The sequence below is a fragment of the Oryctolagus cuniculus genome, chromosome X, assembly GCF_964237555.1.
Source record: "Oryctolagus cuniculus chromosome X, mOryCun1.1, whole genome shotgun sequence".
Lineage (NCBI taxonomy): Eukaryota > Metazoa > Chordata > Mammalia > Lagomorpha > Leporidae > Oryctolagus > Oryctolagus cuniculus.
Window position 1 is genome coordinate 85,307,791 of NC_091453.1, and position 27,323 is coordinate 85,335,113.

Below are 27,323 nucleotides of genomic sequence, written 5' to 3' on the forward strand. Positions count from 1 at the left end.
GAGAAAAAAGGGTTCTCCTTAAAGGTATTTGTTTGTACCTTAGTGATATAATGTAATTCATTCAGCAGTTAATTTATTAAGTGGTTACCACTGTGCTAGATGCTGGACACATGGAGAAAATTAAGACACAGACTATGCCTTGGAGGGATGCCAAATTAATATGAAAAAAAAAATGGTTAGAAAATCATGAATTACAATAAAATGTGAAAAGTACTGCAAGAGATATGAACAAGGTATTATAGTGACAAAGAAAGGTTGCATAATTCAGGCTAGTTTGAAGTATGGTTTAGAGAGCCAAAATATATAAATATATAAAAATATATATTACAATATAATTACATATTACATATAGTAATATATAAAATATATTGCAATATATAACAATATATTTACATATTACATACACACACACACACTTGGGGAAAAACGCTTAAGCACAGCCAAGAAAAGGGATCAGAATCTGAATAGGAGTTAAGTAGATGGGGAGAATGTGGATGGAGAGAGATGGAGGGGCTGAGAAGCAGCCTGTGCAAAGGCCAAGAGGCAGAGAGAGAAAACACTTCATTTGAGAAATGGCAAATTATTTGCTGTGGTCTATTTTTAAAGATTGGCAGGGCATATATAAACTATCAAAAGTGGTTACTTCCCAGGTTGGAGGAAGGGTGAGATAATAGGACGACATATATTTTCCAGGTACTTAACAATTAATTACAATTATCAGATGTTACTGGGGGAAAAGGCTTTTGTTAATTTGGAAAAACATAATACATACTTACTATAAACACTTTTTACAGTGAAGAAAAACAAATAATAAACTTTTTGAAAGATTTATTTATTTGAAAGTCAGAATTACAGAGAGAAAGGGGGAGAGGGAGAGAGAGGGAGAGAGAGGGGGGAGAGTGAGAGAGGGGGAGAGGGGGGAGAGAGGGAGAGAGAGGGAGGGAGAGGGAGGGAGAGGGAGAGGGAGAGAGGGAGAGAGGGAGAGAGGGAGAGAGGGGGAGAGAGGGAGAGAGAGGGAGAGAGAGGGAGGGAGAGGGAGGGAGAGGGAGAGAGGGAGAGAGGGAGAGAGAGGGAGAGAGGGAGAGAGAGGGAGAGAGAGGGAGAGAGAGGGAGAGAGGGGGAGGGAGGGGGAGAGAGGGGGAGAGAGGGAGAGAGGGGGAGAGAGGGAGAGAGAGGGAGGGAGAGGGAGGGAGAGGGAGAGAGGGAGAGAGGGGGAGAGAGGGAGAGAGAGGGAGAGAGGGGGAGAGAGGGAGAGAGAGGGAGAGAGAGGGAGAGAGGGAGGGAGAGGGAGGGAGAGGGAGAGAGGGAGAGAGGGGGAGAGAGGGAGAGAGAGGGAGAGAGGGGGAGAGAGGGAGAGAGAGGGAGAGAGAGGGAGAGAGGGAGAGAGAGGGAGAGAGAGGGAGGGAGAGGGAGAGAGGGAGAGAGGGAGAGAGGGGGAGAGAGGGAGAGAGAGGGAGAGAGGGGGAGAGAGGGAGAGAGAGGGAGAGAGAGGGAGGGAGAGAGGGAGAGGGAGAGAGGGAGAGAGGGAGAGAGGGAGAGAGGGAGAGAGGGAGAGAGGGGGAGAGAGGGAGAGAGAGGGAGAGAGAGGGAGAGAGGGGGAGAGAGAGGGAGAGAGAGGGAGAGAGAGGGAGAGAGAGGGAGAGAGAGGGAGAGAGGGGGAGAGAGAGGGAGAGAGAGGGAGAGAGAGGGAGAGAGAGGGAGAGAGGGGGAGAGAGAGGGAGAGAGAGGGAGAGAGAGGGAGAGAGAGGGAGAGAGAGGGAGAGAGGGGGAGAGAGAGGGAGGGAGAGGGAGAGAGGGAGAGGGAGAGAGAGGGAGAGAGAGGGAGAGAGAGGGAGAGAGGGAGAGAGGGAGAGAGAGGAAAGGAGAGGGGGGAGGGAGGGAGGGGGGAAGAGAGAGAGAGAGGGAGAGAGAGAGAGATCTTCCATCCACTGGTTCACTCCCTAGATGACCGTAAGAGTCTGGGCTGGACCAGGCCGAAGCCAGGAACCAGGAGTTGCTTCCAAGTCTCCCATGTGGGTGGCAGGGACTCTAGCATTTGGGCCATTTTCCACTACTTTCCCAGGTCATTAGCAGGGAGCTGGATGGGAAGTGGAGCAGCCAGATTACGAACTGGTGGCCGTATTTGATGCCAGCATCGCAGGTGGCAGCTTTACCCATTATGCCATAATGTTCCAAACAATAAACTTTGGTAAAAAGATTTATTTTATTTCTTTGAAAGACAGAGTTATGGGCAGTGGAGGGGTGGGGTGGGGAGAGAAACAGATCTTCCATCTACTGGTTCACTCCCAAATGGCTGCAATGGCCAGGGCTGGGCCAGGCAGAAGCCAGGAGCTTCATCTGGGTATCTCATCTGGGTGGCACCTGGACCCAAGCACCTGGACCATCTTCTGCATTCCCAGACACATCAGTAGGAAACTGCATTGGAAGTGGAACAGCCAGGACTTAAACCAGTGTCCATATGGGATGTCAGCATTGCAGGTGGTGGCTTAACCCACTACAGCACTACACCCACCCAATAATAAACTTTTGAAAAGAAGTAACATATTCCTATCCAAAAATAACCACTATTAATTCGTTAGTATGCAACTGTAGAGAATTTTTAATGCGTGTTTGCACAGGTAGTTACATGTTCTTTGTAACAAATGAAATCTGAAACATATGTATTTTTTTAAAGACCTATTTTATTTATTTGAGAGGTAGTTACAGAAAGGGAGAGGGAGAGACAGAAACGTTTTCCGTCCGCTGAGTCACTCCCCAAATGGCCACAACAACCGGAGCTGGGCCCATCCGATGCCAGGAGCCAGGAGCTTCTTCCGGGTTTCCCACACGGGTGCAGGGAACCAAGCACATGGGCTATCCTCTACTACTTTCCCAGACCATTAGCAGGAAGCTGGATCAGAAGTGGAGCAGCTGGGACTCAAATCAGCACCCATATGGGATGCTGGTGCTGCAGATGGAGGCTTAGCCCACTAACACCACAGCACCAGTCCTGAAACATATGCATTTTAAAAAGTTAAAAAACACTTTCCTAATCTGTCAACTATCACATGTCCCACAGATAACTAATGTTAAGAGTATGGTGTATTTAGTTGGTGCTGTGGCACAGTACGTTGAGCCTCCATCTGTAGTGCTGGCATCCCATAGAGCTGCCAGTTCAATTCTCAGCTCCTCTACTTCTGATCCAGCTTTCTGATATGGCCTGGGAAAGTAGTGGAAGATGGTCCAAGTCCTTGGGCACCTGCACCTGCATTAGAGACCTAGAAAAAGCTCCTGGTTCCTGGCTTTAGATTGGCCCAGCTCCAGCCATTGCAGCCACTGGGGGAGTGAAACAGCAGACAGAAGACCCTCATCTCTAACTCCACCTCTTATGTAAATAAATAAATAAAAAGAGCATGGTGTACATCTTCTCCCATCTCATTCTCTAAGATTACAAAAATATATGCAAACATATAAGTATATATACAAAGGGGCTTCCAAAAGTTTGTGGAAAATGGAATTAAAAGATGTTTATTATGGTGTAAAAAAGTTTAGAATCTATGTATATGTTTTTCATAACATGCATGTCCCATGAACTTTTTGAAGACCCATCATATATATGATTTGTACATTTTCTAAAAATGGGAGTCCTAGAAAATATCACTTCAACTTTACAGTCCTCATCTCAGGCTCATAGATAGAAACTGTGATTCAGTTATAAACACGATGTATAATTACATACACAAGAAGTGGCCAGGGCTGGCGCTGTGGCGCAGTAGGTTAATCCTCCGCCTGCGGCGCCAGCATCCCATATGGGCGCCGGTTCATATCCCAGCTGCTCCTCTTCCAATCCAGCTCTCTGCTGTGGCCTGGGTAAGCAAAGGATGGCCCAAGTGCTTGTGCCCCTGTACCCACATGGGAGACCCAGAAGAAGCTCCTGGCTCTTGGCTTTGGATTGGCGCAAGTCCTTGGGCTCCTGCACCCTTGTGGGAAACCCAGAAGATTCTCTTGGCTCCTGGCCTCGGATCGGCGCAGCTCCAGCCATTGCAGCCATTTGGGGAGTGAACGAGCGGGTGGAAGACCTTTCTCTCTCCGTCTCGCTCTCACTGTCTGTAGCGCTACCTCTCAAATAAATAAATAAAATATTTTTTATTAAAAAAAGTGGCAAAATAGGACTCAATCTCAGATCTGTCTGGTTTATCCTGCGGGCCTGAAAAAGTCGTTGAAGGATCTGAGAAGCACTATCAGACTCCTCTGACCACAGGGTAAGGCAGGAGACCACCCTGATGTCAGAGCTCTGCAGTGGTAGAGGGAGGAAATGAGGGAAGCTGGACTAGGACTAACCATTAGGGGTGGACAGATTCAAGACACCTCGGGAGGGGCTGAAATGGCTAGGACTCATGAAGAAGCTATTGAGGGTGACTCCAATGTTCAATCTTGCCAGTGAGGGGACAGTTCCCTGGCCCCACCCTCTTCTTGAAGGCGGGGAGCTGCGGAAGGCAAGGCACCATTTCTCATTCTAGAACATTCCAAACCTAGGAGCTGGTCCCCTGGCGTGGAACAAACCATTATGGTAGGGTGGTGGAACAGTTTTTACTTGATTGCAAGTTGTTTTATTTTATTGGTTCTGTGTTTTTTTCTGACCACGGTTGGTTTCTTTCCATCTTCAAGGGCTTTCAGCCTTGTAGCAGGTTCCTTTAGGTCCTGGGGGAAGGGGAGGGGCCTTCCTCCTGCATCCCTCCTCCCACCCTCGCCGTCTCTGGAAGTTGGAACAGTCCTAGAATAAAGGACTCGTGTGCTGGTTCCTAGGCTCCCTTTCCCACCCCGGAGCGCTAAGAGAAAGACTTCACTCTCTTTGGGCCTGGTAGGCGGCGTCATCAGCCTGCACCTCCTTGGGTCCCTGGCAGGAAAGGTGAGGCCTGGAAGTGGAAGTGTCTAGGGCGGGATAAGCTGATTGGGGGGGGAGGGTCACCATATTGCGGGGTTGCCGGGGGTGGGGGGAGGTGGAGAAACAGGACTAGGGAACGGAGAGGGCAGAAGGGCAAGGAGGGAGGAGTCTGGAGGGGTTGGGGTGGGTAAGGGAGCAGGAAAGAGACAACCAGCATCCCACTCCACAGAGCCAGCGAAGCCGAAGTCGCTGAGATCATCAGTCACCATGGCCTTGAAACCAGAGGACCCCTGTAGTGGGTTCAGGCATAGAAAGGTGATAGACTTCATCAATCAGAAAATGGACATGCACCAGAAAGGCTCCAAGTTCTACTGCGATAATATGCCCCTGTCCTGGGAGGAGGTGGAAAACAAGCTCCAGGTCGTCTTAGAGGACAGCGAGGTGTCCAAGGAAGCCAAGGAAGCCTGCGCTTGGGGCAGCCTGGCCCTTGGGGTGCGCTTATCCCGAAGGCAGGGACAGTTACAGGGGCGCAGGGTGCGGTGGCTGCATGACTTCGCCAAACTGCATAAGTCGGCTGCACAGGCTTTGGCCTCAGAAATGAAGGAGCTCAGGGCACAGCACGAGATGGAGCGCAAGGAGGCAGCATTCCGACTGCAGCTGGCCCACGCCAAAGTGGCAGAGTTGCAGAAAGAACGGGACATGCTGAGCTGGAAGCTCCTGCAGGCGGTAAGACTGCTCAACTCCCAGCAGGAGCCCCGTCTCCCAACAAGAGCCTCCTCTGCAGCAGGAGCCCCACCTCACCCTTCCCTGAGCCTGCTTCCCCCAGACCCGACCTCAGTTCCAGCCACTCTTCTCCAGGAGCTGAACAGCCGCTGTGAGTGGGTTACAGAGAGACCAGTCCTGGCCAAGGCCAGACGGGCTGCAACAGGAGTATTGGGTGGGCAGGAGGAGGCGGCGGCTGCCACTGGCACTAGCAGAAGAGGACGAAAGAAGAGGGAAGTAGAGATTGTCCCCTTGGAGGCCACCCAGAAGCGAAGTGGAGGCCTCCCGAGGCTTCTTGGAGCTGTGGGGCGGAAACATGACAAGTCCGGCAAGCAGAGGGAGGGAGACCTCAGGTCAGTGGAGAAAGCCATGTTTTATTTCTCTGGGACCCTAAATGCAGGGCCCACAGCCTCACAGGCACTTCTTCCTGTCCAGCTCCCTGCCTCGTTCTCATACCCCTACGCGCCCCCCTTCCCAGCCCCATCCACACCACCCCTAGCTACAGCCAGGGTCCCAGCACCTGCTGCACCTCAGACGTTCCCCCACTGGTCAGCCTCTGATATCGGCCTGTGGTCTGCCACGGGGGCTCAGGGAGTAGACCCTCCAGAACCTCAGAGAGACGAGAAAGACTCCGAAGCCCAGCAGCAGAGAAGACCCCCAGTGTTCCGCAGGCCGGGGGACTGGGACTGCCCCTGGTGTAATGCTGTCAACTTCTCACGGAGGGAAATGTGCTTCCGCTGTGGGAGGGGAATCTGGCTCCAAAGCCCTTGAATTCAGAAATGTGAAATAGAAGCAGCAGCATACCCCAATGGGAGATCGATTTTTCAGAGGGAGCCGGGAGAGGTGGAGAGGGGACAGGGAAGGAATGGAAGGGAGGTGGGTGGAGTATAGGTAGCTGGGGAAGAGCCGTGTCTTAATGACCCCCTTTTGTGTTCTGGAATGTTAGCTCTGTTGCAGTTTCTGTGTGTGTGTGAGTGTGTGTTTGCCCCCGTACCCTAGTGTCTGGTGGCCCTGGCCTGCCATGTGTATCACATATCGCCCTCTCCCTCAACCTAGGCCTAGGCCTTACCTGGTTGGAACAGGAGTGGACATTTGACCTATCTGAGCCAAAGAGCATGCTCAGGCTAGGAAATCTGGACATAGAGCTGTTTTTCACAGCCAGGGTGGTTTTAGACAACGAGGCAGTGGGTCACTTGGAGTTGGGGGCAGGGTCACAGCTGTCAAGGCCACAGCTGAGGCCTGGTGCTGGGTGTGAGGCTGCAGAATGGGGGACTATACAGAGGCAGGTGTCTTTTGTAGGATTCCTGTTCCAGAAAGCAGACAGGCACAAGAGGAATTAGTTGATTCTGTGACCCCAGAGATGAGGAGAGTGGCAGGGAAAGCAATCACTTTTCTACAATTGTGTTACATAAAAATCCATTTTGCAGATTCACTTCTCTTTATGCTAACTTGAGTGAGCTCCTGTTCTGGGCAACCAGATTATTTACAAATCAGAAACTGGCACCAGGAGAGCAGCTGCAAATAACCATCAAAGAAAATGTTGCGCCTGGCTGGGGCAGTGCATCCAGGTGTGTGTGGCAAGCTATGGGGTTTCCTGGATCCCGAGAGTCCCCAAGTATGAACTGAATGGGAAGCTCATTCATGTTCTGAGGGAATTGTATTACAAGAAGCAAAACCAGCGTGGGGTTAGCCCTGGGTTTATACTTTTACTCAAATCAACACAGCAGAGATCTGCCACTCCTAAGGGACTCTGTCAGGGCTGCATACAGAGGATTTCAGCACTGACTGCAGGCGAGGACTGCTGTGACTGTACAGCCCCATGACAGGAGAATCCTCCCAAGTCCCCATCAGGCAAAGCCACGGACAGTCAGATCGGAACAGGGAACCATGCCACTGCTAAGGAGGCGAGTCAGCAGCCGATTATGCCTGGGGGGTTTGCTGATCTACACCACTGACCAATGCACAGTGCCATTCTGAGGGATTCTCGCCCCAAACCACCACTATGACAAATGTATGGGGCTGGTGGGTGGGAATTTGGCTGCGAAGCTCTCACTGACTTCAGAAACATGAAGTAGAACAGTGGCATATCCCAGTGGGAAATCAGCTTCCAGACAGAGGGACAGGTTGGGGATGATGGCAGTGGGTGGAGTAAGGGGGCAGGTGGGAAGATGGTCTTCCTCTGCCCTCTGATGACCACAGACTACATTCAGGGGGGGCTGAACTTGGGTTTCAGCCCTCAGGTGGGTGTATGGGGAGAAGTTTCACCTGACCAGACTGAGACATGAATAGAGGAGTCCCAGACATCAACTAGGGATTGTGGGCCTAGAGCCTGAGAAGTTGTGTCCCGGGGACATCTGCAGCAACTCAAAGTGACTGGGTTGTCTTCAGTTGGTGAAGGTGTGGATAATCACTGTTAAGAGTTGGAGGCTAGATTCCTGGCCTGAACAGGTGATAACTGTCTTTGACCTTGTTCCTACTTCTCTAGGCCAGGGTTTCCTAGGAGCTGGATAATTCTTGCAGGGAACTGTCTAGTGTATTACAGGATGTTTAGCAGAATCCATAGCCTCTACTCCCTAGATGTCAACAGCACCCACCCCCAGGTTGTGACAACCAGAAATATCTCCAGATTTCGCCACATGTAGCCTAGAGAACAAAATCACCCCCAGATTGGAACCACGGAGACAATGGCATACCTAGGAGCAAACAGAACAAGGTGGAATGAAAAGAGAAGGAAGGAGGTTACAAAGGTGGAGGGGTCCTGTGAGGTAAGATCTGAGAAGTAGCCACCAGGTCTGGTGTCTGGCAGGTCCAGCAGAGTGGCAGGTGCAGAAGCCCACCTGCACGAACTAAAGTGTGAGTGGGAAGCAAGAAAGTGGAACCAGTGAGGGCAGGCTCCTCTCCCAGGACCCTGAGCTGGGAAAGGAAGGAGTGGAGTGGAGTACATTGAGTACGTTGAATGGTGGTTCTTTTGAATATGAGAGAAACCTCAGCCACGAGGAGGGAGAAGGCTGAAGGAAGCCTGAATGTGTGAGAGCTATGAAAGAATGATGTAGATCTTGCATACTGTATTGGAGGCATGGCCACTGCATTGTCAAATGAAAGAAGCCATTTGATAATGGTCATGTTCTTCCTTAGATACCTCCCCCCCAAAAAAAGTTCTGTTTGTGTATATTTGTTGTATCTATGCTATAAGCTTATGTTTTGAGTAAGCACTGGCAAAGCTCTGGAAAATATTGAGCAAACAAGGTATTGCCTAGGGTGGGGCCTCAGGGTCAGGGGATGTGATGCAGTGGGAAGCAGGGTGAGGTCTGGGGTACCCAGGCTTTGATTTCCTTATAAACTGTGTTGTGAAAATAAATATTCAGAAAAATACAAAAATGGAAGTGAATTTATTGGTTTGGGTAGGTTTAGAAAGACCATGTCTTCCTCTGGGGCAGGAAAAAAGAGCAGACACTGATGTGTGTGCCAGAGGCTTCTATGTTCATGATACTGGCAGAGCACCTCGGAGGGGGCAGGGCTGGCCAGGGCTGGGCCGGGGACATCTTTGGGCACTTTGGGGAATAACTACTGGGGTGGGGTGAGGGTGTTGGAGAAGAGGATCATCAAGCTGCAGGGAACAAGATAGGGCTCAACCTGAAGGAAGACAGAGGAAGGCCAGTGGGAGTGTGAGGAAAAGGAAGGGGCACGGGTCAAGGCGGGACACCAGTACACACTCACGGCAGCAGAGACAGTGCACACAAACGGGAGAAGGGGGAAGGGTGGGCAGGGATTGGCCTGGTGCCCACCTTCCACCACAGGTTCCTAGCTTAGCTTGTCATTTGCTGCTCCACTATGGAGAAGCTGAGCACTAGTTACACTTTATTTTCAGGTTCAGTCACCTAAGAGTGTCATTTCCAGCAACACAGTCTCTACCTGAAAATACCTAAGTTTAAAGCAGAGTTCAACTCACTTCAGGTCTTTGATTTTGCAGTATGGATTCTGCAGTGCTTGGCAGAGCAAATGCAGCCGAGACACTGGTACGTTGTACAGCTGAAAGGACCTAAAAGAGATAAGAAAAACAACAATTTCAACTGAATCTTAAGCAGAAAATAGATTTTGGTTGCTATTAACTTGCTAGTTCTATTTTGCCCCTTCTAAAAATATTAGGAGGTATTATCCCATTTTGCACATAAGGAAATGAAGAAACAAAAAGTTAAGGAATTTGTTTAAGGTCACAGAAGTAGGTAGAGAATGGAGTTCTGACTCCAAAGCTGTGCTATGCTGTGCCAGGCACTGAGGTAGGCACTTGACAACACACACATTATGTGACCCCTAATCAAATGACAGGTATTGTCATCACCATTATGTAGATGCTCTAAGAAATCAAGTGACTTACCCAAGCTGCCATTACAATAAAACAGATTCTTGGTTGTCGCTACTAATAGAGAAATTAACAATAATTCAAAACCAGGAAACTTCAAGAGTTAACTCTCACCTAGCCAATGTATTTGGCAAAGGAATATTTAGGCTTAATTTTTTTTTAAAGATTTCTTATTTAGGGGCCAGCTTTGTGGCCCAGCAGGTTAAGCTGCTGCCTGAAATGCCATCATCCCATATGGACACCAGTTCAAGTCCTGGCTGCTCCACTTCCAATCCAGCTCCCTGCTAATGAGCCTGGAAAAACAGCAGAAGGTGGCCCAAGTGCTTGGGCCCCTGCACCCATGTGGGAGACCAGGAAGAAGCCTTGCTTGACCCAGTTCTGACTTTGGCCATTCAGTAAACCAGGCAGATGGAACACTGTGCTCTCTATCGCCCTCTCTCTGTCTCTCTGCTTGGTTTACTATCCAAATGGCCAAAACTGTCAGGGCTTGGTCAGGCAGGAGCCAGGATCTCCATAAATTTTTTATGAGAGTTTAAGCCCAGGGCTGGCTCTGTGGCACAGTGGAGTAATCCACTGACTGTGATACCAACATCCCATCTGAGCACTGGTTCGAGTCCCAAGCTGCTCAGCTTCCAATCTAGCTCCCTGCTGATGCGCCTTGGGAAGCAGCAAAAGATGGCCCAAGTACTTGGGGCCCTGCTACCCATGTGGAAGACCTGGATGGAGTTCCAGGTTCCTGGCCTGGCCCTGGTTGTTGTAGAACTTGGGGAGTAAACCAGCAGATGGAAAATTAATATACTTTCTCTTTTTCTTTTTCTCTCTCTCTCCCTCTAACTCTGCCTTTAAGATAAATAAATACGCAATAATAAAAATCTTAAAGAGTTTAAGCACTCTGATAAAGGCAATAAGGGCTGGAGGTGGGTATTCCATCTAAGATTGATTTTTCTGGAAACCCAGAATAAACTAGAAGCCTCTTTTTGTTTCTGTTAAGTGTTTTAAATCTCTCAAATGTGTTAGTCCATTTTTCTTTTTTAACTTTATGGTAACAGCCGGAAGGAAGCTGACATCAGTCAAAACCTTGTAGCCAAGTTCCCTCACAAATCTGAATGCATTTTACTGCTCCTGCTCCTTCCCCTTCTAGTTCTAAACACAGACACATAGACACATCCTATCTACCTCCTCCTCCTCACTTCCCTCAAGCATTCATGATCGTGTCCACCTCCACCTCCATGCTATTGCCCACAGAGGAAATACAATTGTAAGAGATGAGACCTGAGTGAACTCACTCCTCGAGTAGAGCCTTCTACTTACTTTCCTCTCCTTCTTAAGGTCTCCTACCACTCTGCCGGCCCTGCAACTGAGGAAGAGATACTGCCCATTTTCACCCAAATATTGAGAACAGACTCACTGTATTTTCTGGATAACACAAGTATTATAGCCCTTTTTTTTTTTTTTTTTTGCTGCTCTACTCAGTAAGTTGGTAGAACTGTATTGCATAGTATGCAGAGTCTACAAGTGGCTTTATAGCTAGATACACCGGAATATAGCTATCCTTCCATAATCTGAAGTTCTTTGTGGTCTTAGTGATGAAGTATATATAGAGGAGAATGATAACCAATCCAATATTAGGTTCACAAAAACAGCAGAGTCCTCAATGATAATCTTGATGACCTTCCGTGTTCCTAACACTGTAATTACAAAGCATAGTGAAAACACTATCACACAGACACACAACTATGGCGGCTAGTACAATGTCTTACACATAGTAAGTTCTTCACCAAGGTTGGCCTTCCCTTAGTGTTCACCCGAGTCAGTCAGTGATTAGCACATGGCAGATCACTGACAAATCCTTAGTGTATCAACTGATATAAAACATGCAAAGCTGGCATGACTGCTTTATGTACAGACAATGTTAGAAATAATATCCCTCAGTATACCAAACAAACAAGTGGTGAAGGTCAAAAATGAGAGGAAAGACAGGAACATACTCACTGATTCAGTGTTAAGGCTGGTGGTGTCAATGCTGAGGCTTGTTCTTCCTCCTGAAACCCAAGTATGTGCTGACACTTCAGAGACACTGACAGGTGACTGTGACTGCTTTTTACACAAAACGACATAGCCAACATGTCCATCTTTGTATAGGTAGGCTGAAGCAGTATAATTGACTGTAAGTCATCAATTATCTTCTTTGTATATTCTTCTTCCTGAATTTCATATAAACAGTGAAACAAGTCCACAGGCTCAATCTGTAACCTCGAGGATTTATCCTGTATTTCTCTCTCCGTCCACTTCAGTAGCTCCTCTCGAAGCCCTGGAGAGACTTTCCTTCCGAAAGTAGTTTCCACAGTGTGTCCTTTTCCTCTGTGTAGGAGGCCGAATAAGAATCGTATCAGTAGTGATGAAAACCCTTTTCCGTACTGCTGGAAGATTTCTTGCCACGTCTTCCCTACTTGATCAAAAAACATCCAGCTGCTGTCATTCTTCAGGGCATAGAATACAGCAGTCAAGAACTCCTGGAAACTGAAGTGCAGGAAAGTGTACACATTGACGCCTCCTTCGGCTTTTTTCAAAAAGTGACTGAGAAAAGCGCAGTTGGCGTCATACACTCCTATCCCGTGTCTCCTGAGGTCACTTGCCGCAAACAGAACCTGATGCTTCTGCAGTCCCTCTGCAGCCAGAGAGCAAAGGCCCCAGAGGCAACTTTGTCCTTTCCACACCGAGACTCCTGTGAGGGTTTTGAGGCACTTGGAGAAGTAGAAGAGATACACATCCGACATGGTCTGAAGTGACTTCAGAAGAGTCCTGTCACCCTCTCCCTGCGACTGCAGGACACTGCATATCATCCAGGAGACGATGGGGAGAGAAGACATAATGTCAAGGCCTTCATTTTCTCGCAGGGTATAAAAGACTTTCATTGCGGCGTTAGCACCTGAAAAGCGACTCAAGAAGTATGCTCTCTTTTCAGTATCTGTAAACCACAGGATTTCCGCCTGGATGGGTTGCTTTAACAGAGAGTGCAGCTTCTTCATGGCTGTGGGCCGGGCAGTTATCAGAAGGGAGGATTCAGGGAAAAGTTTCTTACTCACAAAACTGCATAAGAGGCTCTCGACTGGCTTTCTCTCCTGGGGGTTAACACTAAGATCCTCTTCTTGGTCACTCACGGGGTACTGCAGCTCAGGAAATCCATCAAGAATGAATAAAAGCTTTTCTGGATAGAGGAGAACAGTATCCAGTATCGGTCCTTTCAAGTCTTGAAAACTGTTAGTGATCAGGTCAGCAGCACTAAGGTTAGCAGTACGGCTTATTTCTCTGCAGTTGACATAGATAAGGTAGTCAAACCTGTCTGGAGTAACCATGCCTGCTGCCCAGTCAAACATGAACTTGTGCACCACAGCTGTTTTCCCAATCCCAGCACATCCCTGAAGCACCACCGTTCGGGATGAGCTGCAGCTCTCTTCATTTGGACCAAAGACATGTTCCAACTCAATGAAATGATCTTGTTGAGGAATTCCACAGGGTGTCTTTTCTGATATACCGTGTTCTTTGACAAGAAGCAGTCGTGGCCGTATATGCTTGCCGTGGTAATAGCATTTATCGACTCCTATTTTTTGGTATTTTTGTTTGAGATGTTTTTGGAATGCTTCTCGGTAATCTGATGAGGCAACACCAAGAGACAGTAATCACCAAATCATAAACAACCATACAAACAACAACTCTAGGTAATACCACGACGACCACCAGTCCTACCTGGATGTCTCAGCAGCTCCCCAAACTTTATATATCTAAACCTTGACTTCTCCACCTCTTCTTCCCACAAAAGAACTTTTCCCAGGCATCTCAAATCAGGTAATAGTACCATCCAGTTGCTCAGAAAAATGTTAGGAATTATCATTCATCATTTTTTTTTTCCCTTCAATCCTCTACATTTAATCAATCAACAAGGTCTATCACTTATACTTCCAAAATAAGCCTCAAATCCATTTATCATTATGCCCTCAAATGCTACCCAAATCCAAGGCATTATCAACTCTTTCCTGGACTGCTGAGATAGCCTCCTACTTGTCTACTCTTGTCCTTTGTCTCCCCTCCACACTGTAGCCAGTCATCTTCTACAAACATCAATTAGATCAGTCACTAGCCTGTCCAAAATGCTTCAAGAGCTTTTCATTGTTCTTGATATGAAATCCAAAATTGCTGGGGCTGGCACTGTGGCACAGTGGGTAAAGCCGCCGCCTATAGTGCCGGCATCCCATATGGGTGCCAGTTCCAGTCTCGGCTACTCCACTTCTGATCTAGCTCTCTGCTATGGCCTAGGAAAGCAATGCAAGATGGCCCAAGTCCTTGGGCCCGTGCACCACGTAGGAAACCCGGAAAAAGTTCCTGGCTCCCAGCTTTGGATCAGTGCAGCTCCAGCCGTTGTGGCCATCTGGGGAGTGAACCAGTGTAGGGAAGACCTCTCTCTCTCTCTCTCTGCCTCTCTGCCCCTTCTCTGTGTAACTGACTTTCAAATAAATAAGTAAATTTTTAAAAAAGAGACTTAGACAAAAAACAAAACAAAACTACTACCTCATCCTACAAGGCGTTGCGTGATCTAGGTCCTATCCACATCCCTTCCCCAGTCTCAGCTATGTCATTTGGAGACTCCCTAAATAAAGCCACACTGATTTAGTGTGGTGGAATGAGAAGGCCATGCCAAGATGGCTGCTGGCAACAGTCTTCCTGGCAACAGGCTGTGATTGGATGGTTTCAGAAACCACATGACAGCAGAGTCTGCCTGGCAATAGGCTGTGATTGGATGGCTTCAGAAACTGCCTGGCAACAGGGTGTGATTGGTTAGGGCATAGACCACCCCTTGACTAGATAGGCTGCCTTGGCTATATAAGCTGTTGTAGCAACTGAAATAAATGAGTCTGCAGGCTGCTTGCCTCAGGCCTGCTTTCACCTGACTCCCGGGGTCTGTGTGGTGACTCCGCGCCTCTTGCCCCCACCACGCTCCTCCTCCCAGAAACGAATCCACGGCAACAATTAAGTTTCTCAAAAATGCTATCTTCTCTCCTACCTCAGGGCCTTTGCACTAGAGCTAGTCTCTACTTGCAGCAGTTTCCTTCCATTTCTTCTAATGGAGAGCTCCTTTTCACCTTCTGATCACAACTTAACCATTACTTCCTAAAGCAGTATGTGCCTGACCACCCAATTTAAAGCAGACCTTCTCCACTCTCCCCCTTCCCAGCAACCCATTTCCCCTGTTACAGCACTTATCACAATTTACAACTGTCTTGTCTGTTAACTTTTTCATTGTCTGTCTTTCCTAAGTCTACATGAAGCCGGCGCTGTATCGCAGTGGGTTAAAGCCCTGGCCTGAAGCACCGGCATCCCATATGGGCGCCAGTTCGAGTCCCAGCTGCTCCTCTTCCGATCCAGCTCTCTGGTATGGCCTGGGAAAGCAGTAGAAGATGGCCCAAGTCCTTGGGCCCCTGCACCCACGTGGAAGACCCGGAAGAAGCTCCTGGCTCCTGGCTTCGGATCGGCGCAGCTCTGGCCATTGCAGCCATCTGGGGAGTGTACCAGTGGATGGAAGACCTCTCTCTCTCTGTCTCTATCTCTCTCTGTAACTCTTTTAAATAAATAAAATAATTCTTTTAAAAAAATCCTACATGAAGACAGGGGCCTGTTAATTCACCAAAGTACCCTGAATACCTAACATGGTATCCCACATATAGTAGACACTGAACAACTATTTATTGAGTACAGCTGAAATGCTTTTGAATTAAAAACAATTCATTTATTACTGCCTGCCTATTCTGAGTGAGATACTGTACCCTTTATGCATACTTTTTTTTAAAGATTGACTTATTTGCTTGAGAGGCAGAGTTACAGAGAGGTAGAGGCAGAGGCAGAGGCAGAGAGAGAGAGAGAGAGAGAGGTCTTCCATCCTTCCATCTGCTGGTTTACTCCCCAGATGGCTGCAATGGCCAGAGCTACGCCAATCTGAAGCCAGGAGCCAGGAGCTTCTTCTGGGTCTCCCACATGGTGCAGGGTCCCAAGGACTTGGGCCATCTTCTACTACTTTCCCAGGCCACAGCAGAGAGCTGGATTGGAAGTGGAGCAGCCAGGACTCAAGCCGGCACCCATACAGGATGCAGGCACTGCAGGTGGTGGCTTTACCTACTATGCCACAGCCCCTATGCACGCTTCTGATGTAATTCTCACAGTAATCCCTTAAAGCAGGTATTATCAATATTTGATAGTTGAGGAAACTGAAACTTACAGCCAGGGCCACCTTTATGACTGTACTATCTGTGTAGTCACATAGGCCCCTGTGCTCAGAAGGACCCAAGCTTCAATTAATGTTCTGCTACTGCTGACTTGAAATTCCTAATATTTGAAGAAGAAGGGATCTTGACTTTTCATTTTGTATCTCACCTTACAAATTAAGCAGACAATCCTGCTAATAGCACCAGGGAACTTGCCCAGTGCTAGTAAGTGGAAGAGCCTTAATTTAGATTCCGGTAGTGTGAGGTCTATGTTCTTAAATACTGTACTAGGTAGCTTTTCACCTTCTCCAACTAGGAAAAAAAATAACCCAAGGAGTCAGTCATCAAGCTCAAATTTCTGTTAAGTGAATGTCTAAGGCAGCATTTCCCAAATCTATACAAGACACAAAAAAGAAAGCTGTGGAAAAAAAAAAAGTGTTCTTTGGTCAAACAAGTTGAAGGGGATACACTATGGCAGAGAGGTTCTCATTGCATATTAGAATATGAAGGGCTCTTATATTAGTATGTGAAAGGCTTCTTTACTCTCCTGCAGTAAAATAAAGAAAAAAAAAAGCAATGATATAACCTTGTAGATTCCAAGATTTTCTTGTCTTAAATGACTACAGAATCCTTTTCTAGCAGTAAAGTTACTAACTCCTGGAAAACAGTGGTCTGTAGAACTGAGTTAGGAGAATGCTGATCCAGATATGGTTTACAGACATTTTCTATAAAGCTTCACAAATTCATAAACAGTTTAGGATTGGGGGGGGGGGTCTCTGCCATATTAGCATTAAAGTAACCTTAGACAATATATAACTGAATAGCTCTGTTGCAGTAAAATTTCATTTATTAAAACAGACAACTGCTGGTGCTGTGGTTGCAGTGGGTTAAAGCCCTGGCCTGAAGTGCCGACATCCCATATGGGCGCCAGTTCTAGTCCCGGCTGCTCCTCTTCCGAATCAGTTCTCTGCTATGGCCTGGGAAAGCAGAAGATGGCCCAAGTCCTTGGGCCCCTGCACCTGCATGGGAGACCTGGAAGAAGCTCCTGGCTCCTGGCTTTGCAACCATCTGGGGAGTGAACCAGTGGATGGAAGACCTCTCTCTATGTTTCTACCTCTCTCTGTAACTCTGTCTTTCAAATAAATAAAATAAATCTTAAAAGATAAATAAAGTAGACAACTGGGGCTGACATCATGGCACAGTGGGTTAAGTTGCTACCTACAACACCAGCATCCCATATGACTGCCAGTTCAAGTCTTGCTGCTCCACTTCTGATCCAGATCCCTGCAAATAGACCTGGAAGTGCAGCAGAAGATGGCTCAAGTACTTAGGCCCCTGCCATCCACATGGGAGAGCTGAAGGGTATTCCAGGCTCCTGGCTTCAGCCTGCTCCAACCCCAAGCAATGTGGCCATTTGGAGAATGAACCAACAGATGGAAGATCTCTGTCTCTCCTTCACTCTCTGTAACTCTGCCTTTCAAATAAATAAATAAATAAATCTTTAAAAAAAAAAAAAACATAACAAGGGGCCGGCGCTGTGGCTCAGTGGGTTAACGCCCTGGCCTGAAGCACCGGCATCCCATAAGGGTGCCGGTTCTAGTCCCGGCTGCTCCTCTTCCAGTACAGTTCTTTGCTGTGGCCCAGGAGGGCAGCAGAGGATGGCCCATGTGCTAGGGTCTCTGCACCCGCGTGGGAGACCGGGAGGAAGTACCCGGCTCTTGGCTTCGGATCAGCACAGCACCAGCCGTGGCGGCCATTGAGGGAGTGAACCAACAGAGGGAAGACCTTTCTCTCTGTCTCTCTCTCACTGTCTATCTATAACTCTCTGTCTCTCTCTCTCTCACTGTCTTAACTCTGCTTGGCAAAAAATAAATTAATTAATTAATTAAAAAAAAAAACAGGCCAACTGGCTTTATTTGGCCAAAATGCCATAGTTTGTTGGTCCTAACCTAGATAATACCAGGAAAGGACTTATTTTTTGTAACTATAAAAGTTGCTACATCGGATAGAGAATCCTCAGAAATCTGGAAATAGATCTAACATATGATCCAGCTATCCCACTCCTGGGAACGTATGCAAACAAAATGAAATCAGCATATGAAAGAGTTATCTGTATCCCCATGTTTACTGCATTTCAATTCACAATAACTGAGATATGGAATCAATCTAGATGCCAATCAACCGATGACTGAATAAAAAAAATGTGTATATATACTATGGAATACAACTCAGTGGAAAACAAAAACAAAAACAAAAACAAAAAACCAAGTCCTGTCTTTTTGCAACAAAAAGGATGCAAGTGGAAACTATTATACTTAGTGAAATAAGCCAGTCCCAAAAAGGCAAATATCATATGTCTCCCCTGATCTCTGGTAACTAATAAAAAAACGTAATATGAGTGAAATCGACATTTTGCAATTTGATTATTGTTTATGGCCCCTTGTCTCTACTATTTGAGGAACAGTGTTTTGTTTCTCCTTACTATTTGTTGAATTCTTTACTTAGTGGAGGGTTAAGCTTATGATTATAAAATAAACTGAAAGTATGTCATCATAAAAATTAAAGAAAGAATAAGAAAGGAAGGAGGAGGGAGGGAAGGTAGGGTGGGAAGTATCACTATGCTCTTAAATCTGTATATGTGAAATACATGAAGTTGGTTCACCTTATATAAATTTAAAAAGGGGGGGGGGTTGCTACAGTGGGCTCTTGACCTCCACCACCAGTGATCCTCTGAGTATTTCAGTACCTGTTCAAGTATAGTCTATATGACATAAATGTTGTTAGGATAGTTTGTTATTCAAACATCCTTATTTTTTTATCCTCATAAAAGAATAAGGAGGGGGAATGGGAGATGAGTGGAGATGAACAGCTGAGTTCCCAGGAGACACTACACTCAAAATAGAAAAAGAGGGTAATACGGAAAAGACATCTACCTGTAAACTCCTTCCATGACAATAAAGCCAGTGAACTTGAAGTAGCTGTGGGAGAAAAACAGCTGGGGTTAGGAGGAGAAGTACAAGTAAATCTTTATCTCAAAACATGGAATAAACAGGAATTTACCTATACTGTTACAGCCACTCATGCTGTTCCTCAAACACAAATACAACACAGAAACTAAGGCTCCTCACATCTTTTCTAATTTACCCACAAAGACATTTTGTAGTTAACCTCCAACATAAAATAAACCTTATGAATGTTTCTTACATCTATATCTAGGGTGTGACCATTTTAATTTATATAATCAATAAAGAAAATGTTAGGCATGGACTTAAAGAAGCATACACTATCTGAAATGACTTTTTTTCTGGTATTTTGCTTTCTATTGAACATTAGCCTATGGCTCCTGCTGAGGCCAACTTGTTAATGGAAAAGAATAAAGCACTGCTGGATATTAGCTTGACAACTATATGTAATGGTCTACTGTCATATATATATATATATATTCAATTTAAACACTTGCACATTGATATATAAATAAAAATCCCTAAGCGCACACACACAACTCCACATTCCTGTAGTTTTTTACTATTTGTACAACTTTAAAAAGCAACAGTGAGGGGGCAGGGTTTAGCCTAGCTGTTAAGATGTCCTGCACTGGAGTTTCATTCCTGGTTTCACAGTTGGAGTTTCATTCCTGGAGTTTCATAGCTGGGTTGCATTCCCAGTTCCTGACTCCAGCTTCCTGCTAATGCAGACCTAAGGAGGCAGTGCTGCCAGATTAATTAACTAGGTTTCTGCTACCCATGTGGGAGACCTGAATTGAGTTCGAGGCTGCTGGCTCCAGCCCCAGTCCAGCTTCAACTGTTGCAAGCATCTGGGGAGTGAATCAGTGGATGGGCCCTGTCTCTCAGAAACTGAACTGCACTGAACTAAACTAGATATAAGCAATAGTGAGAACTGTAGTTGGGAAGAAGGTGTGACTAAATGGGTAATAACAGGTGGGTGGGAGGAAGCAGGGTCCGGAGAGGCAGACATCAGAGTATTACAGAGACGGTAGACAAGTAAGTGCTCTGCTAAGGATAACTGGTTTCCATGCCCCACAATCACACATTCCTTCAAGTTCAGGAATTAGCCACCAAGGGGGAGACTCCAGCAATCTTTACTCTTTGTTTTTCTGTGCTACCTCCTGTGACAAGCTGTGGTTACAGCACAAGGGGAGACCTAGAGTCTTCGACAATTATAAATGTTTTGGGGATTATGGAAAACAACAGAAATCAGAATTGCTTTTTCTCCTTTCTTTTTCCACATTTCCAGAAGCACAAAAATTGTGGAGCCAGCTTTAAGAGATTATTAATGGTTAATATATTGTCCACACACTGATATATACACATGCATACACACAGCTAGTAAAGTTTTAAAAGTTCAGAAGAATCCCAAAGGCTACGGGGAGAAGTAGGAGAAACAGAATAAATAGGCTTACTTCTCTACAATAGACCCTCCATTACAGGCTGAGCACGATTTGTCTCCCCCAAACTCATTCTTGTGTCTAAACTCTGATGTCTTAATGGTTGATGGATTGCTGGCAGAGAACGGATCTAGTGATGACATCTGGGAGGTGGGGCCAGTGGGTTTTGGGGCCACTAGGGGTGTACCCTCAGAGGGGGTTCTCATGTGAGGTTCCTTCGAATTCCTGTTCAGCCTAGGTTGTCTCTCTCCTCCTGGCCTACCATGTGATCCTACCTCAGCACCCAGCATAACCAGCCTCCACCAGACGCCAGACTACGGGGACACCCAATCCTGTAACCTCAAGCTGTAAGCTGAAATACTTTTTCTTTCTCAAAAAGCTCCTTTCAAGTATTTTAGTTAAAGTAAGAAAAAGCAGACTAATCCACCCTCTCTTAACTTTATTCACTTACTCACCTTTCTTTTCAGACAATAAACTCCAGGTACAAGCTGGTTCCATGTCTTTCCTTCTCTTGTGACTGTTCATCCTGGCAAATCAAAAAGACTGCAAGCCAAAACAGAAATGATGACTGTAAGGCCTACCGGAAGTTCACAGCAAAATAAGTCATTCAAGAAAGTCTCCTCATTCAAGGTATTACAGGGTTAGGGAAGTGACAAGTTCCAATGACAAAAGAGACTGCTGTGGTGGAACTGACAGGATCCCACGAAGACAACCCACAACTAAGAGTCTCTAACTGGAAGAGAATAAAAGCTAAAACACGACAGAATAGCCATAACGTTTTGAAGGCCACAAATATGGGCTATGTCAAACTGGGCTCTGAATTGGGTTACTAAGGAAACTATAGAATTTAGGGAGTATTGTTTTAATGTTCAGGGTCAAGATAAGTAGGAATAACTAGGTCCTCCCACATCATATTTCCACGGGAGAGTTTTAAGACTACAGATTGGAATACTATGGTGCAACAGAGTCCAGAGAGCTGAGAAACCTAGGGCCTACTTCCATTCTATCCACCTATGGACCCTGAGTAAGATTCTTCTCCCTTCTGATGCAGGCAGGGAATTAACCAGCAAGAAGGAACTGAGGTAACCAACCCCTCCCTGCAGCCCCGCCTATGCACTGTAGCCCTGCTTGCACCACGCAAACCCATCACCCCTTCCGTGCCGGGGCAAACCCCAGCTGCGATGAAAACACTGCTTAGAACTGGTGCTAGCCAAAAACAACCCATATGGCTGCCGGCTGCATCTCTCATTAGAATAATCATGATACTCATAATTCTCTCCCCATGCACCTGATGCTATGATACTTCCAAGATTTCCAAAAAAGGGAAAGGAAATGAGTGTTAATAGCTCTGCCCAAACACTCTAGCCCTTATGAATATTCCACTGAACCTTGCTCCAGACACCACCCCTTACGCCTCTAGATCATGTAAAAGAATGGACTCGACCTTCATTGAGAACAACTCTCTCTTGAGCATGCTTTCTTTGGTGTGTGCTTTAACTTTGCATGCAAATAAACCTTGTTTCTCTGCTGACCTTTACTTACATTTCATCCTTGAATTCCTCCTTGCATCAGAGACAAGAACCTGGACCCAGCCTCCCCACAACACTTGTAGTTCTGTTTTACTGTGTCAACACAGCTGAGGGAATATTAGGCCAGGTATCCTTCCAGGGTTAACATTGTAAAATGAGTGGTTCTTAGTTTTAGCTTCACATTAAAATCACATTTATATTATCCTCCAGAATATTTGTTCATTGCAATATTACTTATCACTTTCTAATATGTTTTCTAATTTATATAATGCAATGATTATATTTCCCATCTAATTTGAATGACTAGATAAGTTCCCAGTCTTTACCATACACTTTACAATTCCATATGATCCAATCATTTGTGTTTGAGCTCAGCCAAAAGACTTTCTTTGGCTAATGGAGTATACCCATAGTTGGGCATCCCCTTGTGTGGTGGAATGAGAAGGCCATGCCAAGATGGCTGTTGGCAACAGGCTGTGATTGGATGATTTCAGAAACCACATGACAGCAGAGTCTGCCTGGAAATAGGCTGTGATTGGATGGCTTCAGAAACTGCCTGGCAACAGGGTGTGATTGGTTAGGGCATAGACTGCCCCTTGACCGGATTGGCTGCCTTGGCTATATAAGCTGTTGTAGCAACTGAAATAAATGAGTCTGCAGGCTGCTTGCCTCAGGCCTGCTTTCACCTGACTCCCGGGGTCTGTGTGGTGACTCTGGGCTTCTTGCCCCCACTGCACTCCTCTTCCCAGAAAGGAATCCACAACACCACCCTCGTGATTCTGTTACTGTCACGAAAGGAGGCACAAGAGAAACAAGCTTCAGCTAGTCCACTGATTCAAAGAGGATACGAAATACACGAGTCACTCATCCCATTTACCCATAGTGCTGGCAAGAAGAACAGCAGAGCCACCGCAGCCTGAGTCAGAGTTGCCCATCTTACTCAGCTGGCCTCCAGATATATGAGAATCAATGCTTAATAAGTGCTTTTTGCTGCCATGGAAATTTTGTGGTTGTTGCTATGCATCACTGTGGCAATAGCTAACTAATGTGTCTCACCAGAACATAAATACCTAAAAGGTGTTTGGCACAGAGTAGACATTCATTAAAGATTTATTGAATAAACTGAATGATGAATAGAAGCTTTAAAAATCCAATAAATAGTCCATGTTCCTGGTATATATTATGTGAGAATATTTTAAAAAATTTTTATTTACTTTCATTTGGATACATATATAAACATACATTTATATAAATATATATATAGAGAGAGAAAGAAATATGAATCTCTTCTGTCCATTTGTTCACTTTTCCAAATCCCCGCAACAGCATTCAGCTGAAGCCAGGAGCCAAAAACGCCACCCAGATCTCCCACCATGGGTGGCAGGGACCCAAGTACTTGAGCCATCATCTGCTGCCTCCCGGGATGCACATTAGCAGGAAGCTGGATGGCAAGCAGAGTAGCTGGGACCTGAAACAGGCACTCTGATATGGGACACAGCTGTCCCAGGTGGTGGCTTAAGCCATCACACCAAATGCCTACCCCGTATCAGAATCATTAATGATGAGGCTTCTTAGCAATCAACCAACCAAAACAAAACAAAACAAAAACAAAAAAACCCACCACCACTACCACCACCACCACCACCACCACCACCACCACCAAAAAAAATCTCCCTAAGTGATTCTAATATACAACCAGGGAAAGGGAATCACTGTTCTAGGATTTGATTATTTTTGATAGAAAAAAAGAGTATATTGGTAAAGCACATAGGCTTTAGACTCTAACAAATGTGTACAAATCATAACTCTACTACTCACTGACTGTGTAACAACTATAAACTCTCTCTAACCCTCATATTCTTTCTTTGTTGAGAAGAGTTCACAATCACTTTGCTTGTAAAGTTAGTATGAAGATTCAGTGAGATAATCGATATAAATTGCTCAGCATACTACATAGCACACAGTGAGTGCTCAATAATTGCAAACTACTGTTAATATTTGTATTACTGTATAATTTAGTATGGAATAGAAATGTACTTGGACTCAGTCTGAGCAATATGACTCTGAGGCATATTGCCTATCTTGTTAATTTGTTGTGAAGATTAAATAACATGACATCCATAAAACACCTAGCACAGGGCTAAATGCAACAGAGATGCTAAATGTAAGAGAAAAGTAAGATGGCATTAAAACTGACAGAGGTTACATTTCATTATAATATTTACATAACAATTTCATTCTTATGAAATGTGATGCTCCCAGTAGAGTGCTATATTCCCACTCTCTGCACTCTTTTCCCACTCTCTAGAAATTCAAAGAGGATAAGAAATATCATTGTCCTCTCCCAAAATAGGAACAATTCGGGGCTGGTGCTGTGGTGGCAGTGGGATAAAGTCCTGGCCTGCAGTGCCGGCATCCCATATTGGCACTGGTTCCGAGTCTCAGCTGCTCCACTTCTGATCCAGCTCTCTGCTATGGCCTGGGAGGACAGTAGAAGATGGCCCAAGTCCTTGGGCCCCTGTACCTGCGTGGGAGACCTGGAAGAAGCTCCTGCCTCCTGGCTTCGGATCAGCTCAGCTCCAGCCATTGCAGCCATTTGTGGAGTGAACCAGTGGATGAAAGACCTCTCTGTCTCTCTCTCTCTATCTCTACTTCTCTCTGTGACTCTGTCAAACAAATAAAATAAATCTTTTTTTAAAAAATAGGAACTTGGCCGGCGCCGTGGCTCAATAGGCTAATCCTCCACCTAGCGGCGCCGGCACACTGGGTTCTAGTCCCGGTCGGGGTGCCGGATTCTGTCCCGGTTGCCCCTCTTCCAGGCCAGCTCTCTGCTGTGGCCAGAGAGTGCAGTGGAGGATGGCCCAAATGCTTGGGCCCTGCACCCCATGGGAGACCAGGAGAAACACCTGGCTCCTGCCATCGGATCAGCGCAGTGTGCCGGCCACAGCGCGCCGGCCGTGGCGGCCATTGGAGGGTGAACCAATGGAAAAGGAAGACCTTTCTCTCTGTCTCTCTCACTGTCCACTCTGCCTGTCAAAAAAAAAAAAAAAATAGGAACAATCCTCTAGCTACAAATCACTCCTGCCCTTGAGTAGTGGACCTGGAGGGGAGCATGGCTTCTCACTCTCTTCCTATGCATTCAAAACCTTGTCAATTATTTTAATTATCCTTGTAACTCTTTTTTTTAAGATTTATTTATTTGAAAGTTAGACTTACACACACACACAGAGAGAGAGAGAGAGAGAGGTCTTCCATCTGCTGGTTCACTCCCCAATTGGTTGCAATGCCGCAGCTGCGCCGATCCGAAGCCAGGAGTCTTGAGCTTCTTCTGGGTCTCCCACGTGGGTGCAGGGGCCCAAGGACTTGGGCCATCTTCTACTGCTTTCCCAGGCCACAGCAGAGAGCTGGATCAGAAGTGGAGCAGCCGGGGCTAGAACCGGTGCTCATATGGAATGCTGGTGCTGCAGGCGGAGGATTAACCTACTGCGCCACGGCGTCGGCCCCATGACTCTTGTTTATCCCAATTAGCCCTCTCTTCTGAGATCTAGATTTATCCATCTAAAGGCCTCCTCAACAGCTCCATTTGGATGCTGACACTTCTGTTTACCTCCTTCAGTAGCTGCTGTTTGGTTTGTCCAGCATTCTTTTACTGACCTTGGTGGTGGTTTAGAGATCTCATTCTTCTTAACAGAACAATCAGATTCTCAGGTTCAGCTACTCAAAAGACTCAAACTCCTTGGGTCCAGAGCCCCTTGAGGTCTTGTCTTTAGCATTTCAATTTACATTTTAGCAACTACAGTATCCTTCCAAATATGGTTATTTTTGCTCAAATTATGCAAAATCCACTTCTGTTGACTGCAACTAAATTCTTATATAAAAAATAGAGAGTAAATCCCAGTCAACAGACCTTTGGGGAATTATGGCGGTATTTTTTTTTTTTGACAGGCAGAGTGGACAGTGAGAGAGAGAGACAGAGAGAAAGGTCTTCCTTTTGCCGTTGGTTCACCCTCCAATGGCCGCCGCGGCCAGTGCTGCGGCCGGTGCACCGCGCTGATCCGATGGCAGGAGCCAGGTGCTTCTCCTGGTCTCCCATGGGGTACAGGGCCCAAGGACTTCAGCCATCCTCCACTGCACTCCCTGGCCACAACAGAGAGCTGGCCTGGAAGAGGGGCAACCGGGACAGAATCTGGCACCCCGACCGGGACTAGAACCCAGTGTGCCGGCGCCGCAAGGCGGAGGATTTGCCTATTGAGCCAGGGCACCGGCTTATGGCGGTATTTTAGAACTGGTTAATCCTGGTTAAAGACTGTGAGATGACCCAAATTCCAGGATGAGAAAGCAGTAGCCACGATAAGCCCCACGAGGGCTTACAGAATCTCTAAGCAAAGTAATAAAGGTTCCTTCTCCAAGAAGAAAAATTAGACTAAGATGACTCCTATGGGAAGTTGAATTACAAAATCATAAACAGTGCTCTTTCCTCTAGGATGGGGCAGCCCCAAGATAGGGCACACAAGTGAAGAGCAGAATATGGGCTAATTTCAGTCCCCATTCACATCCTTGGCAGTCTGCCTTTTCAGTCAACAGACTATACAACTTTGCCTGGTGACTGCACATTGTATGGGTGCTGCCAAAAATAGCTGTGGGAAATATTGCAATTTTCCCCCCAGTTTTAAGATGTATAACTGGCAAAAACTGTATATATTTAAAGTGTACAATCTGATGATTTGGTATACTAGCATGCACATTTTCAAATCATTACAACAGTTAAACTAATTAACACATACATCACTTTACATAGTTATAACTTTCTGTGGTGAGAATATTTAAGATCTACTCTTAGCAAATTTCAAGTATACACCACAGTATTATTACCTATAGCTGCTGTGCTGTATATAAGATGCCCAGAACTTATATATCTCATAACTGAAAGTTTGTACCCTTTGACTAACATTTCCCCATTTCCTCCATCCACCAGGCCCTGGTAACCACCATTCTATTCTTTGCTTCTGTAAGTTCAGTTTTTTAAGATTTCACATACAAATGAGATTATACAGTATTTACCTTTTTCTGTGTTTGGCATATTTTGCTTAACATAATGTCTTCTGGGCTCATCCATATTGTCATAAATGGCAATATTTCCTTCTTTGAT

The 27,323-nt window shown here is 46.1% G+C and overlaps 2 protein-coding genes across 5 annotated transcripts in view; one reads left to right on the forward strand and one right to left on the reverse strand.

Moving 5' to 3' along the window:
• LOC100358819 (NACHT, LRR and PYD domains-containing protein 12) overlaps positions 1–27,323 on the reverse strand; it is a 74,434-nt gene that overhangs the window by 11,430 nt on the left and 35,681 nt on the right. For all 4 annotated transcript variants that reach the window (XM_017349976.3, XM_070067446.1, XM_070067445.1 and 1 more), the window contains exons 2-5: positions 21,101–21,188; positions 19,174–19,218; positions 11,979–13,638; positions 9,576–9,665 (exon numbers count right to left, since the gene is read on the reverse strand). In XM_017349976.3, the coding sequence (XP_017205465.2) occupies positions 9,576–9,665; positions 11,979–13,638; positions 19,174–19,218; positions 21,101–21,170 (1,865 nt within the window). In that variant the 5' untranslated portion in view covers positions 21,171–21,188. The remainder of the gene's footprint in view (positions 1–9,575; positions 9,666–11,978; positions 13,639–19,173; positions 19,219–21,100; positions 21,189–27,323) is intronic.
• TEX13B (testis expressed 13B) lies at positions 4,785–6,481 on the forward strand. Its single transcript, XM_051827234.2, has 2 exons — positions 4,785–4,888; positions 5,094–6,481. The coding sequence occupies exon 2, from the start codon at positions 5,132–5,134 to the stop codon at positions 6,395–6,397; it is 1,266 nt and encodes a 421-aa protein (XP_051683194.2). The 5' UTR covers positions 4,785–4,888; positions 5,094–5,131; the 3' UTR covers positions 6,398–6,481.